The following is a 17,559-nucleotide window of genomic DNA, read 5'->3' as shown; positions in this document are numbered from 1 at the left end:
TATATATAACAACGCATGATTATATAAGTTAAATTTTTACTAATAACTATTAACATATTTTTTACAGTAATAAAGAAACCCTATTTTGCAATACTTAAACTATAATTAAGTAACAATCATCACAACCAAGGCTTCTTATTTTCTTAGTCTTATTTTTTGATTTGTTTTCTTTATTTTAGCATTGATTAAATTGAAGTAAAGATTATTAATTTGATGGACAGAAAATTTTCACAGTTTTTTCTTATCTATAAATTAACAGAGTTTCGTGTTCAATCGAAGAAACATGACTTTGAAGAACACTAAATATGGAAGAATAGAAAAATAATTATTTTGTGCTTCTGTTTTTTTTCAAAATTTTGAGATTTGATTTTAATTCTAGATTTGATTCTTTTATTAGATGGTAGAAGCGTTTTTCTATTTTTTGTTCTTTTATTTAAACATATAATATTTTTAATAAATGATTGTGTTGACAACATGTCTCTAAAATTCATATAATATAATCCTAAACTAAATAGTTATGTTTTTTGGTATAAACCGAATAAACTAAAAATCGACGGTATATAGACCGAACCGAACCAAAGTAAATATAGATTTAGAATGGTAGTTGTAATTTACTAACCGAAATACCGAAAAACCAAAAAAATCGAACCGAAACCAAACCGATATCCGGATTGAACACCCCTAAGGTAACTATTGTTCGCCTAATACATGAAAGTACTTCTATTTGGACACCGTCATTAACATCATTAAAAGCTTCGGAAGAGAACAAACTGAAATTTCATAACAAAGTCAGTTGTTAACTTTTAGTGTCAACTGCTAATTAAGCTCTCAATAACAACATTTCAACAATAAACAGCTCATGTGTTTTCATTTATAATATGATGAATGATCAAAAAAATTATGCTAAGTGTGGCTTATTCCATAATTTATGATATAAAAATATTAAAATAATTTCTAAGATATTATGTACCAATTTTCCGCGCGGACAACGACCTAGTAGTCATAAAATCGCTTCAATCTCTTCCATTTAGCAATAAGAGGCTCGTGTAAATAGCATAACAAACCCATCACCTTTACAGATCCATTAACCTCTTGATATATAATGTTAAAGCTTGGTATTCCATATTCCATAACGTACCAAATGCTCCTCATTTTCCATATTAAATATATACATGTATAGTTAAAAAAAAATGATGCCCTCATTATCTATTAATCCCCTATATATTAAAGGAGAAGCATTTTTAAAATTTACCTTAAAAATTTATTGGCAAAGAATGTGACGTGGTGACGTGGCTTTACGAGAAGTTTTTATTTAGTAAAACGCTTAGGTGTCACGCAGAGAACATTTCTCACCAAAACTGTGAATTTAATGCGTTCACACTAACATTCCTTTAAAAAAACTTCATACCATCTATACTTTTCTCGACGAACACTTTTACGTGATAAACCTTCAGCTTCAAGTTCGATTAGTTGATTTATTAATCCTCTCAATATAATCATAGCATCAATAAAGATTCATTATTCCTCTATACGTTTCTGTTAAAAACGGTAACCCATCTGATCTATCGCCATTAAGTCGACAGATCCGTAGAGACGACAAAGCGATGAAACTTTAGTACGATGCCAAGTGTTAATGAAAGAACCCTTTTCTCCATACCTACTTTCATGAATTTAGCAGAGCACTCACATTCTTGAGAACCGCCTCTCATTGCTGAAAGAGGACGTCGAAAATCTATTTCTAGATAAATGTGTTGTACTCGGTTTTGTTACGGCTAGATGAGGCAATCTCTGATTCGAGGAGACTGAATCACTGTAAATCGTCTCGGCTTAGGGTATTAGTCTTCTAGAACAAGAAATATAAGCATGTGAGTGTCACCACCTTCACCGCCATGAGAGCTCTGCATTAGACAACCTTGAAGATGAGAAGAAACTTCCAGGAACGAACCACCAGCAAGTCTCACGTGTTGCTCGCATCTGGAACAACCTTTACAATTCAGAGGGTCAAATAACCTTCGATTTATTTTATTATGCAACTATGTTTTCTGAATTTAAAGGAGCTATACTTTTTTTTTTATTTCATACAGTTATTGTTTTGCTTATAATATGTTATTGATCCACCTTTTTCGATTTTATGTGTTAAACCCCTAAGTCCATAACTACTACAATGTAATAGGCAAAATATAAAAAAAAAATATTTTCCAAAGCTTCTTTTCAAACTTGCAAACACCATATATTAAATTTTAATATTAGTGAACCCATTATAAAAAGTCTTTAGCTTCATCTCTAATAACAATCATACATTTAGTTCTATCTAGCTATCGCTTAAAGTATACCTTATAGTATACATAATCATAATATATAATTTCAACATTAATATAAACATCTTATCCCGCGCAAAGCGCGGGTTACTATCTAGTTGCTGATTAATCAATAGGTGTACCCCATAATTCATCTCATATACCAAATGAACCTCTTTGATAAAACAAGCGCCATATCACAGAGAGTCATTTACATTTTTGACACACCACCTTACGCCTTTCCACTTCGAACCTCTTATTCTTTTTAGTAACCATAAGTATACCAGAATCCCGACCTCCTGCCAACTGAACCTTACAGACATATATACGAACCAACCCATCACCCACCAAAGAAAACAACAGTCTTTATTCACATCCAGTACTTCCCATAAGACTCCAAGAACTTCCATGTTTCCAAAACCCGAAGATACCGTGTAGAAAAAATCGTCAAGACACCACAAACTCAAGAAACCATTCTTATTCCAAATCATAATAAAAACCGACAAGCACAATTCAAACACTGTTGCCCCCCTCCCCGTAAAACCAAATAAAACTCCAAAAGAAAGAAAATTTATTAAAACAAATAAAAAACCCTCCCCATAAACCAGATCTCGGCGTAATCTCACTATGAATGAGGTTTGATCCATAAGCTTAGAACTTTAAATGAGCCGGCATCGAGTTTGATGGACCCTTTCGTCATGGATACAGTAACAAATTGATAAAAAATATCAAATTTTACATAAGTTCATTATTATATGACGGTAACAACATTAAATCATTTGGAGTTCGCCCTATTCCCTTTTCTCTCCCAAACAGCTGCCAGTAAAAGTTCGAGCTGTTTGATGATTTGCTTCTCCGGCGGTTGGCCTCTGCGCCTCCGTCCGGTGAGGCTCCCTCTCCTTTCTTCCTTTATCGGCTTTTTTCTCTGTTTGCTCAGTTTTAGCAGGGAAGATGAGAGGTCATGGGTTTGAGACATACTTCCCGGTGATAGTTGCGGCGGATCTCTCCGGTATAGACGTGTGGCGTACTTGGCGTCTCTCCGACGGTTTCAATGCCTCTGTCGGTCTCATCTCTTGTCCTCTTTGGGAATGAGATGGTGACATCGTTAGTCCCCTCTGCTCTTTCACGGTGGATGAGGGTTTGAGGACTACTTTCACAACCAGTCAGATGCAGTTGAAAGGGCTTGCGGTTTCACCTCGGGTAGGTGGCATATGTCTCCGATGTGTGTTGCTTCTCCTTCACAGGTGCGGCTTGGACGGAAGTCTTGGGTTTGGGCTCCTCCAGCGAGAGCTCTCACCGGCGACGGCTGGTGGTGGTGCTTCAACGAGGGTGGATTTCAGAGATCTGCCTTTGGTGTTTGCTCTCTGGGCCTTCTCAGATCTGTAGGTTCCGGTGTGGCTCCTTCCGCCTCTTGTGTTGTATGTGTTCTTTTCGGCTAGGTTTCATAGGTACCTTCTGGTATGGTTCATCTTCGACTTTGATTTGTTCCGTTCAAGCGCTGGTGGTGACAGTGTAGAATAGAGGCTGCGATTTAGCTTTGGCGACTCTGTTGCATCTGTGGGAGATGATTCTCGAGGCTACTATAGCTTGAGGATGTGGTTGGAGGCGGCTTCTCGAACTGCCCATGCTCCCGTGCCGCCGGATGTAACTTGTTGTTTGAAGTTGTCTCGTTTTTGTGTTAGTCTTCGGAGAAGCTGTAGGCTCTATCCGCGTTCGAGGTTTTGAGGGCGGCCTTGAGTGGTGATGCTCGTGGCAACGACGATGAGGACTCAAGATCTTAGGATCTGTGGCAACAACACAAATGTCCGAGCTTTAAGTTTGGAATTGGTGTTTCTAGATGTTGGATCTTCTAGGTTGCTTAGATTGTTCTTGTTGATTGTGGCCATCTTTTGGGTTCTGTTGTTTCTTAGCCTTAGTTTTAGATTTTAATTACTCTGATTTCTTTGTTTCCTCTGTAATTACTGTCAAAAAATTAGTATAAAATTTAACATTTTACCAAAAAAAAAAGTTCATTATTACATATTTTAATATCTTTATATTTTTAGAGGCCCATCTTTTTATTTGAAATACAAATGAATATATTTAAAATGTTCTAACAAAATCTTTTAAAATTCTTTTTAGAATCTTTTCAAATTTACTTTCAAAAATTAGTTAATTTTAATTTAAATTATCATAAAATATAACTAGATATTAAAATTGAATTTAGTTTTGATTTATAAACGGAAATTAAAAATTAAAATATTTTTAATTATATTCAACCATAATAAAAAAATGAAAACATTTTACTAAAAATATTTTGTTAGAAATAAATATTTATTTTAATTTTTTGAAATATATGTATCTATTCTATTAAAATAAAAGTCATGAATTTTTTTATGTATGATATTTTTATTTAGACCATCATTTCATTTTTTTATTAAATGTATATCTTTAATGCTAATAATATATAGTTTTTTTAGCTACTTTAGTCATAATATCTTTTCATATATTTTAATATATATATATATATATATATATATATATATATATAAATTCTTACAAATTTGTTGAAAAAGATTATAACAAGATCTTAATTGTTAAAAATTGAATAAAAATATTTTCACTATTTTTATAATTATTAATGAAATGTTATTATACATTAATATATATTCAGCTATATTTAATCAAATGAAAAGAGTACCATTATATCGAACTAAAACAAAGCCATTATATCAAACTAAATATTATAAATTATTTTAAATTGATAAGTTAATATATTTTATTTTAATAAATAAAAAATATTTATGCTAAAAATACAATATGTTGGTAAAATGGGTTACCATTAGTAAACTATATAATACATGTATAAAAAGTTGAATTATCTAAATTTTATATATATATTAATTTATTATACAAAATGAATAAACATAAAAAAAAATGCTAAAGAAAATCTAGCGCTTTGAATTAAGGGTTACGATCATAATAAATTATATACAAATTAATTTTTAAATATGTTGTTTCATGCATAAAAAATTGGTTTAGTAATCAAACGCAAATTCAATAGGACAAATATATAATAAAAAGCAACTGATATATGTGATGATTTGAATTTACATCATGAAAACTATAAAATTATTGTATTTGAAATAATTATACAAACATTTAAATATGTGAGTAACATTAAAAATGCATATTGATTGTGTAAAATAAATATCTCTATATAAACATGAAAATATATACCCGCACGGTTGTGCGGGTCAAAATCTAGTTTATAATTATTAAAACATTTCTTCTTTTCTAAAAGGGTTAAAACAAAATTGAAAGTTAAAAGAGAAACTGAGCAAATCTTTTTATTACTAAAATAACACAAGAGAAAAATTAAAGACATTTGTACCATTATTATATATATAAATAAATATTCAGATAAGTATTAAAAATAAAAATAATTTTTTTTTCTTAGGAAAAGTATTCGAAACATTTTTGAAATTTTGTTTTCAATCTTTTTTGTTTTGAATTTTTGTTTTGTATTCCTTTTTCCCAAAATTAATTTTCTAGTTATTTTTTAATTTTTTTAATTTTCAGTTCTGAACCCTAATCTCGAAACCCTTAATATATCCCTTTAAATCTAAACTTTAAATATGAATTATTTATTTTTAAAGATATAAATGTCTCTTATCTATTTAATGAAACTTATTAATTTTGACATTTATATGCACTCCGTCCAGATTTAGCGGATTGCACCTTGCTTGAAGTGAGAGAGGTCATCGAGGTAGGCTATGTGCTGAAGATTCGGATTTGAAGATTTTGACGGTGGGTGAAGCTTTTAGATCCTCTGCAATCTGCTTTCATCCCCCATCTGAGTCATATGGCACACTGTTGAAGTTTTTCTTCTCTTCCAATCCTGTCTTTTGCCATGATGGTTGACTCAGTTTTCTGGCGAGTTAGGTTGGTTTTGTGCCTGACATGGATCCTTTCCTCCGTGTCTTGGAAATGATTCATATGTGTTCTCGACCAAGAAGGACACATTTAGCCTTTCTTTTGCTACAATGGCAAAATTAGTCAAATTTGAGATTCACATGTCTCCTCCATCCCTTATGTTTTTTGACGTGTTCAGGCCAAGGGTTGATTTGTCTCGCAATGTCGTCTATGGAGTTTCTGACTGATGCTCTTCGAATCGCCTCCTTGTTTGTTCTTTGCCAACATTGTCTTTACCTCCAATCATGCTTTGAACCTCTCTCTCAGGTTTTGGTCTATAGGAGCTCTTCTTTTGTACCACATCTCGGAGAAGTTTATGAACTAAGTCCTGGTTTTCGGTCTCGGTGCCTGGCAAGAATTTTTTTTTGTGTGGCTTGTAGTGGTCAGCACGTCTAGGTGATTCTTGAAGACTCCAAGCGTTAGGCCTCAACTTTCCAATGCTGCTGCCGTGCTTGCTTTACTCGTAGTAATAGTTATAGCCTATTTCATTCGCATGCAGGTTTTGAGTTCGACTTTAGTTAATGAAGCTATATCCTCGCCCGTCTTTGGTTCTGGTTTAGGTAGTGTCTGTTGTGTTAACTAGATTACTTTTGGATCACTGCTTAGAAAAAGTCTTAGGATTTCTATCGATTCGTGTTTTAGAGCGCCATTGGTTTTTGCTGAGTTCCTGCTAAGGATAAGCGTCGTTAGTTCCTGTGAAATTTGTGCTAAGAGTGTTGTCATTTATGCGACAAAGGTTCATACTCGAAGCGTCATCGAGGGAAAATGTTCCTGTGAGATTTGTGCTAATTAGTGTGCATGTTCTTTGGCGTCGTTGGATTTTCTAGCCGTTTAGATGGTTCCAGATCAAACCTTAGTATTAAAATTGTTTTAGTTCTGATCATGTTTGAGTATGTGTTGTTCTTTAAGATTTTTTTCATTTTATGGGTCTTATAGAACTATTGTAGCAAATTTCATTTTCATAATAAATATTTAAAATTTAGCGAAAAAAAGAAGAAGAATATTTCACCTTTAATTAATAAACAAAAGATAGAGGAAATCCCCTAAATGATGACATCAAACATATATTAGACAGTAAAAAAAATGTTGCTTATTTTTTCATGAATATTTCATTTTTTTTATTGGAATGTTAAGTGACATTAGTTAATGAATATATTAGATATAAGAGTATAATCAAGATGAAATTTTTTTATTTTTTAAAAATATTATTTATTCAATAAATAATGTCTTCGTTCCTTAAAAATAAAGTTTTGAAAAAATGTTTAACAAAGATATAGTTTTGTACTTTTATAAAATTTTATTATTTAAGCATAGTATATTGTAATTTTTTTAAATAATTAAATTTATTGAATTATTATTGTTTCAACCTTTTTGAAAATTAATAATCACAGAGAACAATACATTTATGATATAAATTTAACATATTTTATTAATATGTGTGAATAAATAATTTTTTATTGACTGGCTGAAGTATGTGTGTTTAAAAGTCAGTTCAGAAAAAATATCTGTGTTTATAGAACTTATTATTTTTAATGTTAATTCTGGTTTTGCAAATTACTAGAAATGATATCTAAAACTGTACATGGGACATTTCGTGGTATATGAAAATGTTTTGGCTATTGGGACTTTTTTAAAAACCCTTTCTCTTTTTTTCTTCTTTTTCTACTGGTGATCTGGTCCTATAGAATCCTCTATATATTAATCATGTAGCATTAGATGATTTTTAGACCGAGCTGGTGAATATATACTAGACAAACATTTATATTTCGAGTCTGCACTTATATTCTATAACAACTTGATATATTAGATTTGAACACTAACCTGTTAATATAGTTTGCCGGTGATTTTTTTTCAAAATTTTGATTCTAAGATATGTATATAGAGTAAAACTATATTTTTTAATTGATACTTATGTAATGCACTTAATTCATATCAATGAAACAAAGACGAGAACGAAAGCACAATTCTACAGAGGTAGAAAATGAAATCATTTATAGAGAGTCATGAGTAAACAAATCGAGAGCAGAAAACCTAATCTTCTTTCGTCATTATACAATCGCTGTTGCTTATCTGGTTTTGGTGATTTGTATCAGCCGCGAAACTCAATTTTCTTTTATGCATATGAAGTCTTAAAATAATTAAAATGAGATGTAATACGTTAACTCTTCAACAACTATGATATATTTAAGAGACCAACATTTATATTCATCATTTTATAAAGATTGTAGTGTTGCAAAATGTTAAAATCATTTCATAAACAAACATTATTGTAAAAACTCGGATCATCATCTAGTATTAGAATATTTCTCGTATTTCTTCGAAATAATCTATTTGCCTGATCGGAAAAGTATCTTTGACGGTGGCACCGAACGACCGCCTCTACTATTTTCACTTAGTCATTGTTTTTTCCCCAACAAGTTGGGTATCCCATGTGCTTTTTACGACATGTTGCTTCTGGAACGGGTATGCAAGTTTCGGTGTTACCAAATCAAGTACGACATGTTTTTTTGGACGACTGGCATTCTATTTAAAAGAAATGGTACAGTCGACGCAGAATTGTTTTGGGTATAATCCAGTCAAAAAGTACTAATAAATGGAAGCAAGATAAGATGTTGCAGAATTGTTTTAGGTATAATCCAGTCGACACATAGCCCAATAGATAATTTGAAAGTCCAGACATAAGTTGGAGCCATATAAGATGTGCAGAAGTTGAAGCCCATTGTTTATGATCTAGATATAAAATGTAGAAATTTTAGGTCAGACTCTTCGGTCCCTTTTGACAAGAGAAAAAATACAGGCAATGGAAGAGTATGTAGATCGAGCAGTGTTATCCTGTGGCAGTGGATGATATCATGAAGATAGGGATGGTAGCAGACGACTGTTCGGGTCGAACATAGATTCTAAGAAGTCAGATCAGATTATAAGTTATAAAGTCACCACCAAGAGAATCAAAGTCGAAGTAGAAAAGCGCTTGACGATAGACATGCAAGAAGTCAGAGAAGCCAGCAATCAACTTGCTATTTAGCCAATTTGTAAAAGTCTGAGAAGCGATCAATTATATAAAACCGATTGGAGGAGACCAGATGGTTTGAAAGAATCTGCTTAAGGAGAGATTTTGGCGTAGAACATCATCATTGGTAATTTTCGAATCACTCAGCAAACATACGGGAGGCAAGTGATGTATTTGTTTCCCGTGTAACCGAAATCTTCTTGCGGACAGTAGAATCAATGATTAGGAGAGAGTCGACATGCTTAAGGTGAAGTATGTTATTTCGTTAAAGCCAGATTGTGTACATTAGGTGAGCAAGTAGAGTTAACCTCCTGCGAGCAATTGGTGTTGTCGATGAAGTGTGACCAGCTAGTCTGATTCCATGACGTAGCGAGGACAATTTGACAACGATGTTGGGGTCAAAATTGGTCGTCTCCAGAACTGCAGACAGATTGCGATAAATCGACAAAGTAGCTCATAAAAATTTAAAGAGCCCGAAATGTTGAGCTAACAATTCCAGATATGCCGCTCCAACTTAGAAACGATAGAAAAAACTCTGTATATCTTTTCCAGAAAAAGAAAACAAAGTAATTTACATCTAGGAAAAAGAAGGGGGAATTTCACTTATACCATTTTAGTGATATCATTATTAATGTTTACCACCAACAAAAAAACATTTTCAAATATTTTTTTTTTCCATTAAATGTTAAAAGACTTTTATATACTTGTTCTTTATATATATAATACATAAATATTTAAATCAATAAAAAAGTAAAAATAATTTTTTTTATTTTTTTTAATTATACTATTTTGAAATTCGAACCCTAAACCCTAAAACTCAACTCTAAACCCTAAATCCTATTTTTTTAAATACAAACCCTAAACCCTAAAACCTCAACTCTAAACCCTAAAAACCTTAAACGCTAAACTTTCAACTCTAAACCCTAAAACATCAACCCTAAACCCTAAACCTCAAACTTCAACTCTAAACCCTAAAACATCAACACCAAACCCTAAACTATCAACACTAAACCCTAAACCCTAAACCCTAAACAGTAAACACTAAACCATAAACCCAAAAAAATTAACCCTAAACCCTAAAACATCAACTCTAAACCCTAAACCTTATACAATACACCATAAACTCTAAACCTTAAACGCTAAAACCCTAGAGTTGATGTTTTAGGGTTTAGATTTGAAGGTTTAGGTTTTAGGGTTTAGGGTTTACGTTTAGGGTTTAGAGTTGATGTTTTAAGGTTTAGATTTGAAGGTTTAGGGTTTTAGGGTTTAGGGTTTAGGGTCTACGTTTAGGGTTTAGAGTTGATGTTTTAGGGTTTAGATTTGAAGGTTTAGGGTTTAGAGTTGATGTTTCGGGGTTAAGGGTTTACAGTTGATGTTTCGGGGTTAAGGGTTTAGAGTTGATGATTTAAGGTTTAGAGTTGATGTTTTAAGTTTAGATTAGTTAACCGTATGTTTTTTTTGTCAAAGTTAATCAAAAGGGTTATTATAAATGTCGTTTATCCTTCATTAAAAATGTGGGTAAAAGTGGTTAGTGTAAACATGAAAATTGGTAATTTGAAAGTGGTTAGTTAACCACAGGTTTTCTTTTGTCAAAGTTAATCAAAGGGTAATAAATATCTTTTACCCTTCATTAAAAATGAGAGTAAAAATGACTAGTGTAAACATAAAAATTGGTACTTTGAAAGTGGTATTTTTGACAATTTCCCAAAAAAAGAAAACAAAGAAATTGGCCATTTTAGTGGGTGACCATAGGATTATGGCATTTGGGATGGATACCAAAACTTCGTTCTCGAGCTGCAATATCTAAGTCCTTTGAAAGGATGTCCATAGCCATAACAAAGAAAGAAGCCTGCAAGCTCACCATTTAGGGATACCCATTAGAAAGGAGTTGTAATACACTCCTTTATCTAGGAGATAAAGATATCAGGAAGTTCAAAAGCTTTGAGGATATTCTAGACAAAATCCCACTCGATGCTATCGTAAGTTTTAGATATATCCACCTGAAGACAACCTCTTGTTGTTGTTCCATCCTTGTGAAAGTCCACAACTAGCTCAGAAGCAAGGAGTACATTTTAACACAAAAGCTTCCTCTTTACAAATCCTACTTGGTTCCTTTGGACAGCGTTTGGAGCAATAAGCTTGAGCCGAGAAGCCAACAGCTTTGCGATGACTTTGCAAACTGTATTACACAAGGAAATATGCCTGAAATCCGATAAGGAAGAAGCACCCGGTGTTTTGGGGATTAAGGATATAACCGTAGCATTTGTTTGTCTCTGCATGCTCTGGTTGAGGAAGAACTGCTTCACCGCTCGGGTAAAGTCTGCACCAACTAGGCCCCAAGAAGATTTGAAAAATTCTGCGGAGAACCCGTCGGGTCTAGGAGCTTTATCCTGAGGGAGGGAAAATAAGGTATTCCTTATGTCCTCATCTGAAGGAATAGCCGAAAGAAGCTCTACATGGTGAGCACTGCAACGGAAAGGATGGATGGATCTGATTTGTGCGACTGTATATGGAGAGACAGCAGCAGCGTTGGACCGACCCTGGAGCAAGGTGTAAAATTGAACTGCCATATTCTTCATTTCTTGAACATCTGTAACCCGAGAGTTATTAGCATCCGTCAGGAAGTGAATGATATTCTTTGATAAATTTGCCTTAACACACTTATGGAAGAAACCTGTGTTAAGGTCCCCCTTACAATTCCAGCGCACTCGAGCCTTAAGCTTGAAAAAGTTCTGTTCTGCAGCAGCAAGGAATAACCATGAATCACAAACCCTACGTTCTTCTTCAAATAGGGCCGGAGTTGGGCTTGAGAGCAGGAGAGTTTGGATATTTTGAAGTACCTCAAAGACCTCTTTAGTTCTCTTCTCAATCCCACTAAAGGCAGACCGATTCAGAGATTTGCAAACTGCCTTGGCTGCTCTCATCTTTTGATAAAGAAAAGAGAGTGGGGAGGGCACCAGACCGGTAGAAGATCACGCTTCATCAAGGAGCTGGGGATAATCCGAATGGGAGGCAAAAAAGGAGAAGAACATAAATCTCGGCCTTCTTATTTTCTTTGATGGATCTTCAGACTCCTTGCGTGGTATTTTATCTGTACTGCGGGATTTTCAGAAAAGGTCAGGTTTAGCTTTGAACTTGAGGAAAACATGCGTGTTTGTTGATGGGAATAATTCTCTTTTAGCATCTCAGTTAGCGACTGATTTCGGTTGGGTTCAAGGATCCCTTCCTGTGAAATACCTTGGAGTTCCATTGATGCCTCACAAATTGAGACATCAAGATTACCAGCAACTGATTGATAAAGTCAAAGCTCGCGTTAACACTTGGACTGCAAAGCATCTCTCATTCGCTGGAAGACTTCAACTGATACAATCTGTTATTTATAGCATGATAAACTTCTGGTTTGCTATTTTTCCCCTTCCAAAGGAGTGTTTGGATGAATTGGAACAGATATGTAATGCCTTCCACTGGACAGGTGCTCCCAACTCGGCAAGAAGAGCAAAAGTCTCTTGGGATGCGGTCTGTAGTCCAAAAGACTGTGGAGGTTTAGGTCTCTGTCGCCTTTTGGGTTTAAATCAGGTCTATGGACTTAAATTAATTTGGCTCCTGTTTGCTGGTTCTGATTCCTTGTGGGTTGCTTGGATAAAGAGTCATATATTAGCAGGGAGAATTTTTTGGACCTCTGACTTCTCGAATGTGGGTAGTTGGATTTGGAAGCGTCTTATGAAGCTTAGGCATTTGGCAAAGCCTCGCATTCTTTGTCATGTTAACTCAGGAGCCATTGCGTCCTTTTGGCATGATAATTGGACGGATTTGGGGTCGCTCATTGACATCATTGGACCTCTTGGGCCTCAGGTCTCAGGTATTCCAATTGATAGATCTGTTTCTGATGCTGTTTCAGCGGGCGCATGGAAAGAGTCGCAGTAGGAATCCCGTATTGAGAAGGCTTCGCCAGTCTTTACCTTCTCAGATTCCGGACATCAATTCACTTGAGGATGACTATTATATGTTGAGGAACTCATCAGATGATCCCCCATCGGTCTTTTCAACTTCAAATCTTTGGACTTCAATTCAATAAATCCTCCACCTCTGTTGGTTTCATGGTATAAGGCTGTCTGGTTCGTCAGAAAATCCCAAAACACTCCTTTATAGTCTGGCTTCTTCTAAAAGGCAGATTGTTAACTCGAAACAGATTACAATCATGGGGTCTCATAGTTCCGGCAGAATGTCTTCTCCGTGGTCATGCGGCGGAGATGGCTAACCATCTGTTTTTTTATTGTCAATTCTCGACTGCAGTCTGGAATTTGTTGCTATCAAGTGTCCGAATCACTTACCCTTCTACCTTACAACAGATTGTTCAATGGCTGGTAAATGTCTCAGCGAGACCTCGGTTTAGAGCTATCTTGAAGTTGGTTTTTCAAGGAGCGGTTTATTTCATTTGGAGAGAGAGGAACTCTCGTTTACACTCTGGTGTGAACAAACCGGCCACCCAAATTGCCAAAGAGATTCAGCTTCAAGTCAGGGCGAAGCTGTTGGGTCTTGATAAGGAAAACTCCTCAACTTCTCAGGTTCCAGCTCGTGCTCAGGAATCTTTTATCTCCACCTGGTTTGATCGGTTTCAAGCGTGAAAGATCATCATTTTCTCTGCCATAAAATTCTGCTTCACATGAGTTTCAACTTATATATAGTCTTTCTTCGATTATGCTGTAAAATGATGTAAACCATCCCTTTTTGGGTTTATTTGGAAGAAAAAAAAAAAAGAAATTGGCCATTTCTCGAATGGTTTAATATGACTATACAAACACGCAAGTAAAGGTACAAAGGAAGAAACCAACAAAAAGCAATTAATAAAAGTTGTAAATTCAAAGTGAACGCCATTTTGTGCAATGTGGCAATCACCCAAAGTTAACGCCTTATTTGCTTTGCTCTATCTTAGCCTTCCTCTTTTCGTTAACAAAGAAGACGAGTAGAGCCACGACGGAAAAGACGCTGAAGCAGACAGAGGCAATATCTAAGGACTTGTGGCGGCCACTGATAGCCTGAACGCTGAAGAGATTGCTTGTCTTGTCCTCGTTTGTGCTCTGTCCAAAAGCAACTTCATGGTCCTTAGCATCAACAGCGTATGCACGAACAAAGTAGGTCCCTGTAGGGATGTCGCGCTCGAGGGTATAGTCGAATGATTGAGCGGTTTTCATAGCGGGATCATAGGACCATGAAGAGATTTTGTGTGGGCAGCTCTTGTCCTTGAAGAGCTCATTTTCTGTCTTACGCCATGGTCGGTCAACTTGGCTGGCCGGAGCGTAGCACAGCTTTACTTTAATGGCATTAAATTCAGGCTCCTTTGTAGCAGTCGAGCTTACCTTCCATGTAATGCTCAACTTATCAACTCCTGCAGCTAAAACTAGAAACCACAACATCCACAATGGATCAGCCTCGATGTATGTCAGTTATGACTCCATTCTTATAAATTACGGTAAGATAATATGATTTGTATCACATTTTAAAATAATTATAATTTAGGAGTCTTATAAAACCAGGGATGTAATTCAGACTTTGGGACCTCTGGTTGAATGGCTCACCGAATATTTTTGGCATTTAAGGTTTTAACAAAATAACCATTGATTAAAATCGCATAATTTGTAATAACACAATTAACCAGACAAAAATAAAATAACCATTGATTAAAATCGCAAAAACAGCAATATTGAATCTTGAACACCCAAAGATATGCTGGATTTAAGGAACGAAATATGGATAAAAGAAATATACGTACCAACACCTTCTCCAACACGGCTGGGTGTAGCGGTGACCTCAAGTGCGCTTTTCTCCAGATCAGAGAAGAGCCTTTCTTTGGTAGCAGCATGAATGGATTGGATCAGTAAGCAGATTAGAAGTGAAGCGAAAAGGATCTTGTGGATAGCCATGGTTATCCTTAAATATGACTATCGGGAAAATAAGGCTACTGAGGAGAAAAGGAATATGCCTGTGTTTTGCTAACTTGTATCTTTGATAAGAAAGGTGAGGTGAACATTATGTCTTAATATAGTGATTTATGGTAATCCTTGTATAAAAACAATTTTTGGGGGTTAGCATAAACAATTGGTAAGAACAAAGTCAACGGTTTTGTCTGAGATTACCCTTTGAAGACTTGGAAGATTGTGTTCCCTCTCTGGCACAAGTGTCTGTGTTGTCTTTGTCCTGCTTAGATGATGGCTTCCTAAACATGCCAAAGGATAAGCCATAAGTTTCCATTTCATCATTTTATCATATAAATAATCAGTTTCAGATTCCATACAGTTCTATATTCAACAGACGCTGCATCATCTGCAAGATACTCTTTATATTCTATTTATCTATGCTTCTTTGAATCCTTCAGACGATATACTCAATCGGGTAGAATTCATTTCTTCTCAGAAAGAAAATGTAACGACCGTGACCCAATATTGGGAAAGCCCAATTAAAACCCAAAATCCCCTTTTCATTTTATTTTGTCCTACATTGGAAGTTTAGAAAACCTTCCTCCATTCCTTTCTCCTATATAAGGAACTCTACCATTTCTTTTCATTCTCATCAAGTCAAAGTATTTCTTTGCACGTGACGAGTTGTTGTTGAATTATCTAACGACCAGTCACTAGTGAATTTTTCCGGTGGAATTTCCGGGTGAGCTTCCGGTGAGATTTTTGGGCGAGCTTCTGACGGGATTTCTTGACGAGCTTCCGGTGAATTTTTCTAATAAGTTTGTCGCCTCCTTATTTCTAGTTATAGGAATATTTTAGGAAAGTTTCTAGTTAGGAAATAAGTTATTTTAGGAAATTACTATTTTAGGAAAGTTTCTATTTTAGGAAAGTTTCTATTTAGAGGAAGTTACTATTTTTAGAAAGGTTCCAGTTTAGGAAAGTTTCCATTTTTAGAAACTTTATTTCCTGAGACTCTGAGCCTAAGCTGTTGATACTCGTGTTGCAGTTGACGTCAGTTGACCATCTTTCGTTGATCATTCCAGCCAGTGACTAAGGTGAGGGCTACTCCGTTAAATCCCGAGGTAGTTTAGTACTACTATTATGGAAAGTCTAGTTTCGAAACATGATCCGTCCCTGTGAACCGAGTCTGTTTGAGAGTCTTGTTTGTTTATTATTATTTTTGTTTGTTAAACTGGAAATAGGATAATAGAGGATTCAACGGTTATGTGAAATGATTGATGTTAAAGAATTATATATATATATATATATATATAGTTATATAGTAGGGACGACTATGTGATGAGTGCGGGGGCCCAGTGAGATCTGGGCTAGCGACGCATATGAGTACGGGGGCCAGAGAAATCTGAGCTCGCGACGTATAGAGTACGGGGGCCAGAGAAATCTGAGCTAGCGACGTATAGAGTACGGGGACCAGAGAAATCTGAGCTAGCGACGTATAGAGTACGGGGGCCAGAGAAATCTGAGCTAGCGACGTATAGAGTACGGGGGCCAGAGAAATCTGAGCTAGCGACGTATAGAGTGCGGGGGCACATAGACATCTGAGCTAGCGACGCATATGTGATGAGTACGGGGGCCCAGAGACGTCTGAGCTAGCGACGTATATATTGTGTGGTGCGGGGTGCAGAGACGTTTGCATATCAACGCATATTGGTGGAGTGCGGGGGTCCAGAGATGTCTGGACTAGCGACGCATATTATATTATCATATATCCGTATGAGGAGAATGCGGGGTATGTGGACTAGCTATGTACCATCAGCGCATTGTTTGTTTTGTGTGATGCGCTAGGCATCTTGTTTGCTCATGCTAGAGCTATGCCTACGTAGTCGTAGTGCTATGTACTGAGTCAGTGGTTTGCGGTTTAGCATCCCATACCTCACTGGGTGACTCTCCTGTTGCTTATCCCTCTTTCTTCCCATTGCAGGTGAGCTTACCGAGTAGTTGGATATCTGGACGGTTTGGTGTCTTGGGGATCATCATATCTTTATTTCGGTTTTCATTTGATTTATTTGACGTATTTTCATAAATCAATGTAAAGATGTATTTACTTTAGATTTATTTTATTAAATGTGTTTGATATTTTATTCGGTTTTGAATAACTCGGTTTGATTCGGTACTTTTCGGTAAGTAGCACGCCGGTCTCGAGAGAAGAGGAGACGGGTGTTACAGAAAGGATCAAGCACTTAGTTTTGTGAATAATTGTTTCTTTCTTAGGGACTTTACGGCTACAAACCCCACCGTGCTATGTAGAGACCAATATATAACTTCAAGATGCAACACAATATAGTAAATGCAAAAAAATAAATCTAGAAACAATGAAAAAGCA

The 17,559-nt window shown here is 35.4% G+C and overlaps 1 protein-coding gene across 1 annotated transcript; it reads right to left on the bottom strand.

The window, feature by feature from the left end:
* Positions 1-14,010: 14,010 nt before the first annotated feature.
* Positions 14,011-15,569, bottom strand: LOC106421460 (high-affinity nitrate transporter 3.1). The gene is made up of 2 exons (XM_013862301.3): positions 15,032-15,569; positions 14,011-14,659 (listed from the first exon to the last, which is right to left on the bottom strand). Exons 1-2 carry the CDS (start codon positions 15,180-15,182, stop codon positions 14,172-14,174), a joined length of 639 nt encoding a protein of 212 aa, XP_013717755.1. The 5' UTR covers positions 15,183-15,569; the 3' UTR covers positions 14,011-14,171.
* Between the last annotated feature and the right edge of the window lie 1,990 nt (positions 15,570-17,559).

This window comes from Brassica napus, chromosome C9 (assembly GCF_020379485.1).
Source record: "Brassica napus cultivar Da-Ae chromosome C9, Da-Ae, whole genome shotgun sequence".
Taxonomy (NCBI): Eukaryota; Viridiplantae; Streptophyta; class Magnoliopsida; order Brassicales; family Brassicaceae; genus Brassica; species Brassica napus.
Note: the sequence above shows the minus strand (reverse complement) of the source record. Positions and strands in the feature narration are given on the sequence as shown.

What these genes read in the sequence shown, in the direction of transcription:
- LOC106421460 (XM_013862301.3), bottom strand. Translation starts at nt 15,182, where the DNA reads ATGGCTATCCACAAGATCCTTTTCGCTTCACTTCTAATCTGCTTACTG. An exon ending in CCGTGTTGGAGAAGGTGTTG is followed by an intron (nt 14,660 to 15,031) that starts GTACGTATATTT and finishes TGTGGTTTCTAG; the next exon opens with TTTTAGCTGCAGGAGTTGAT.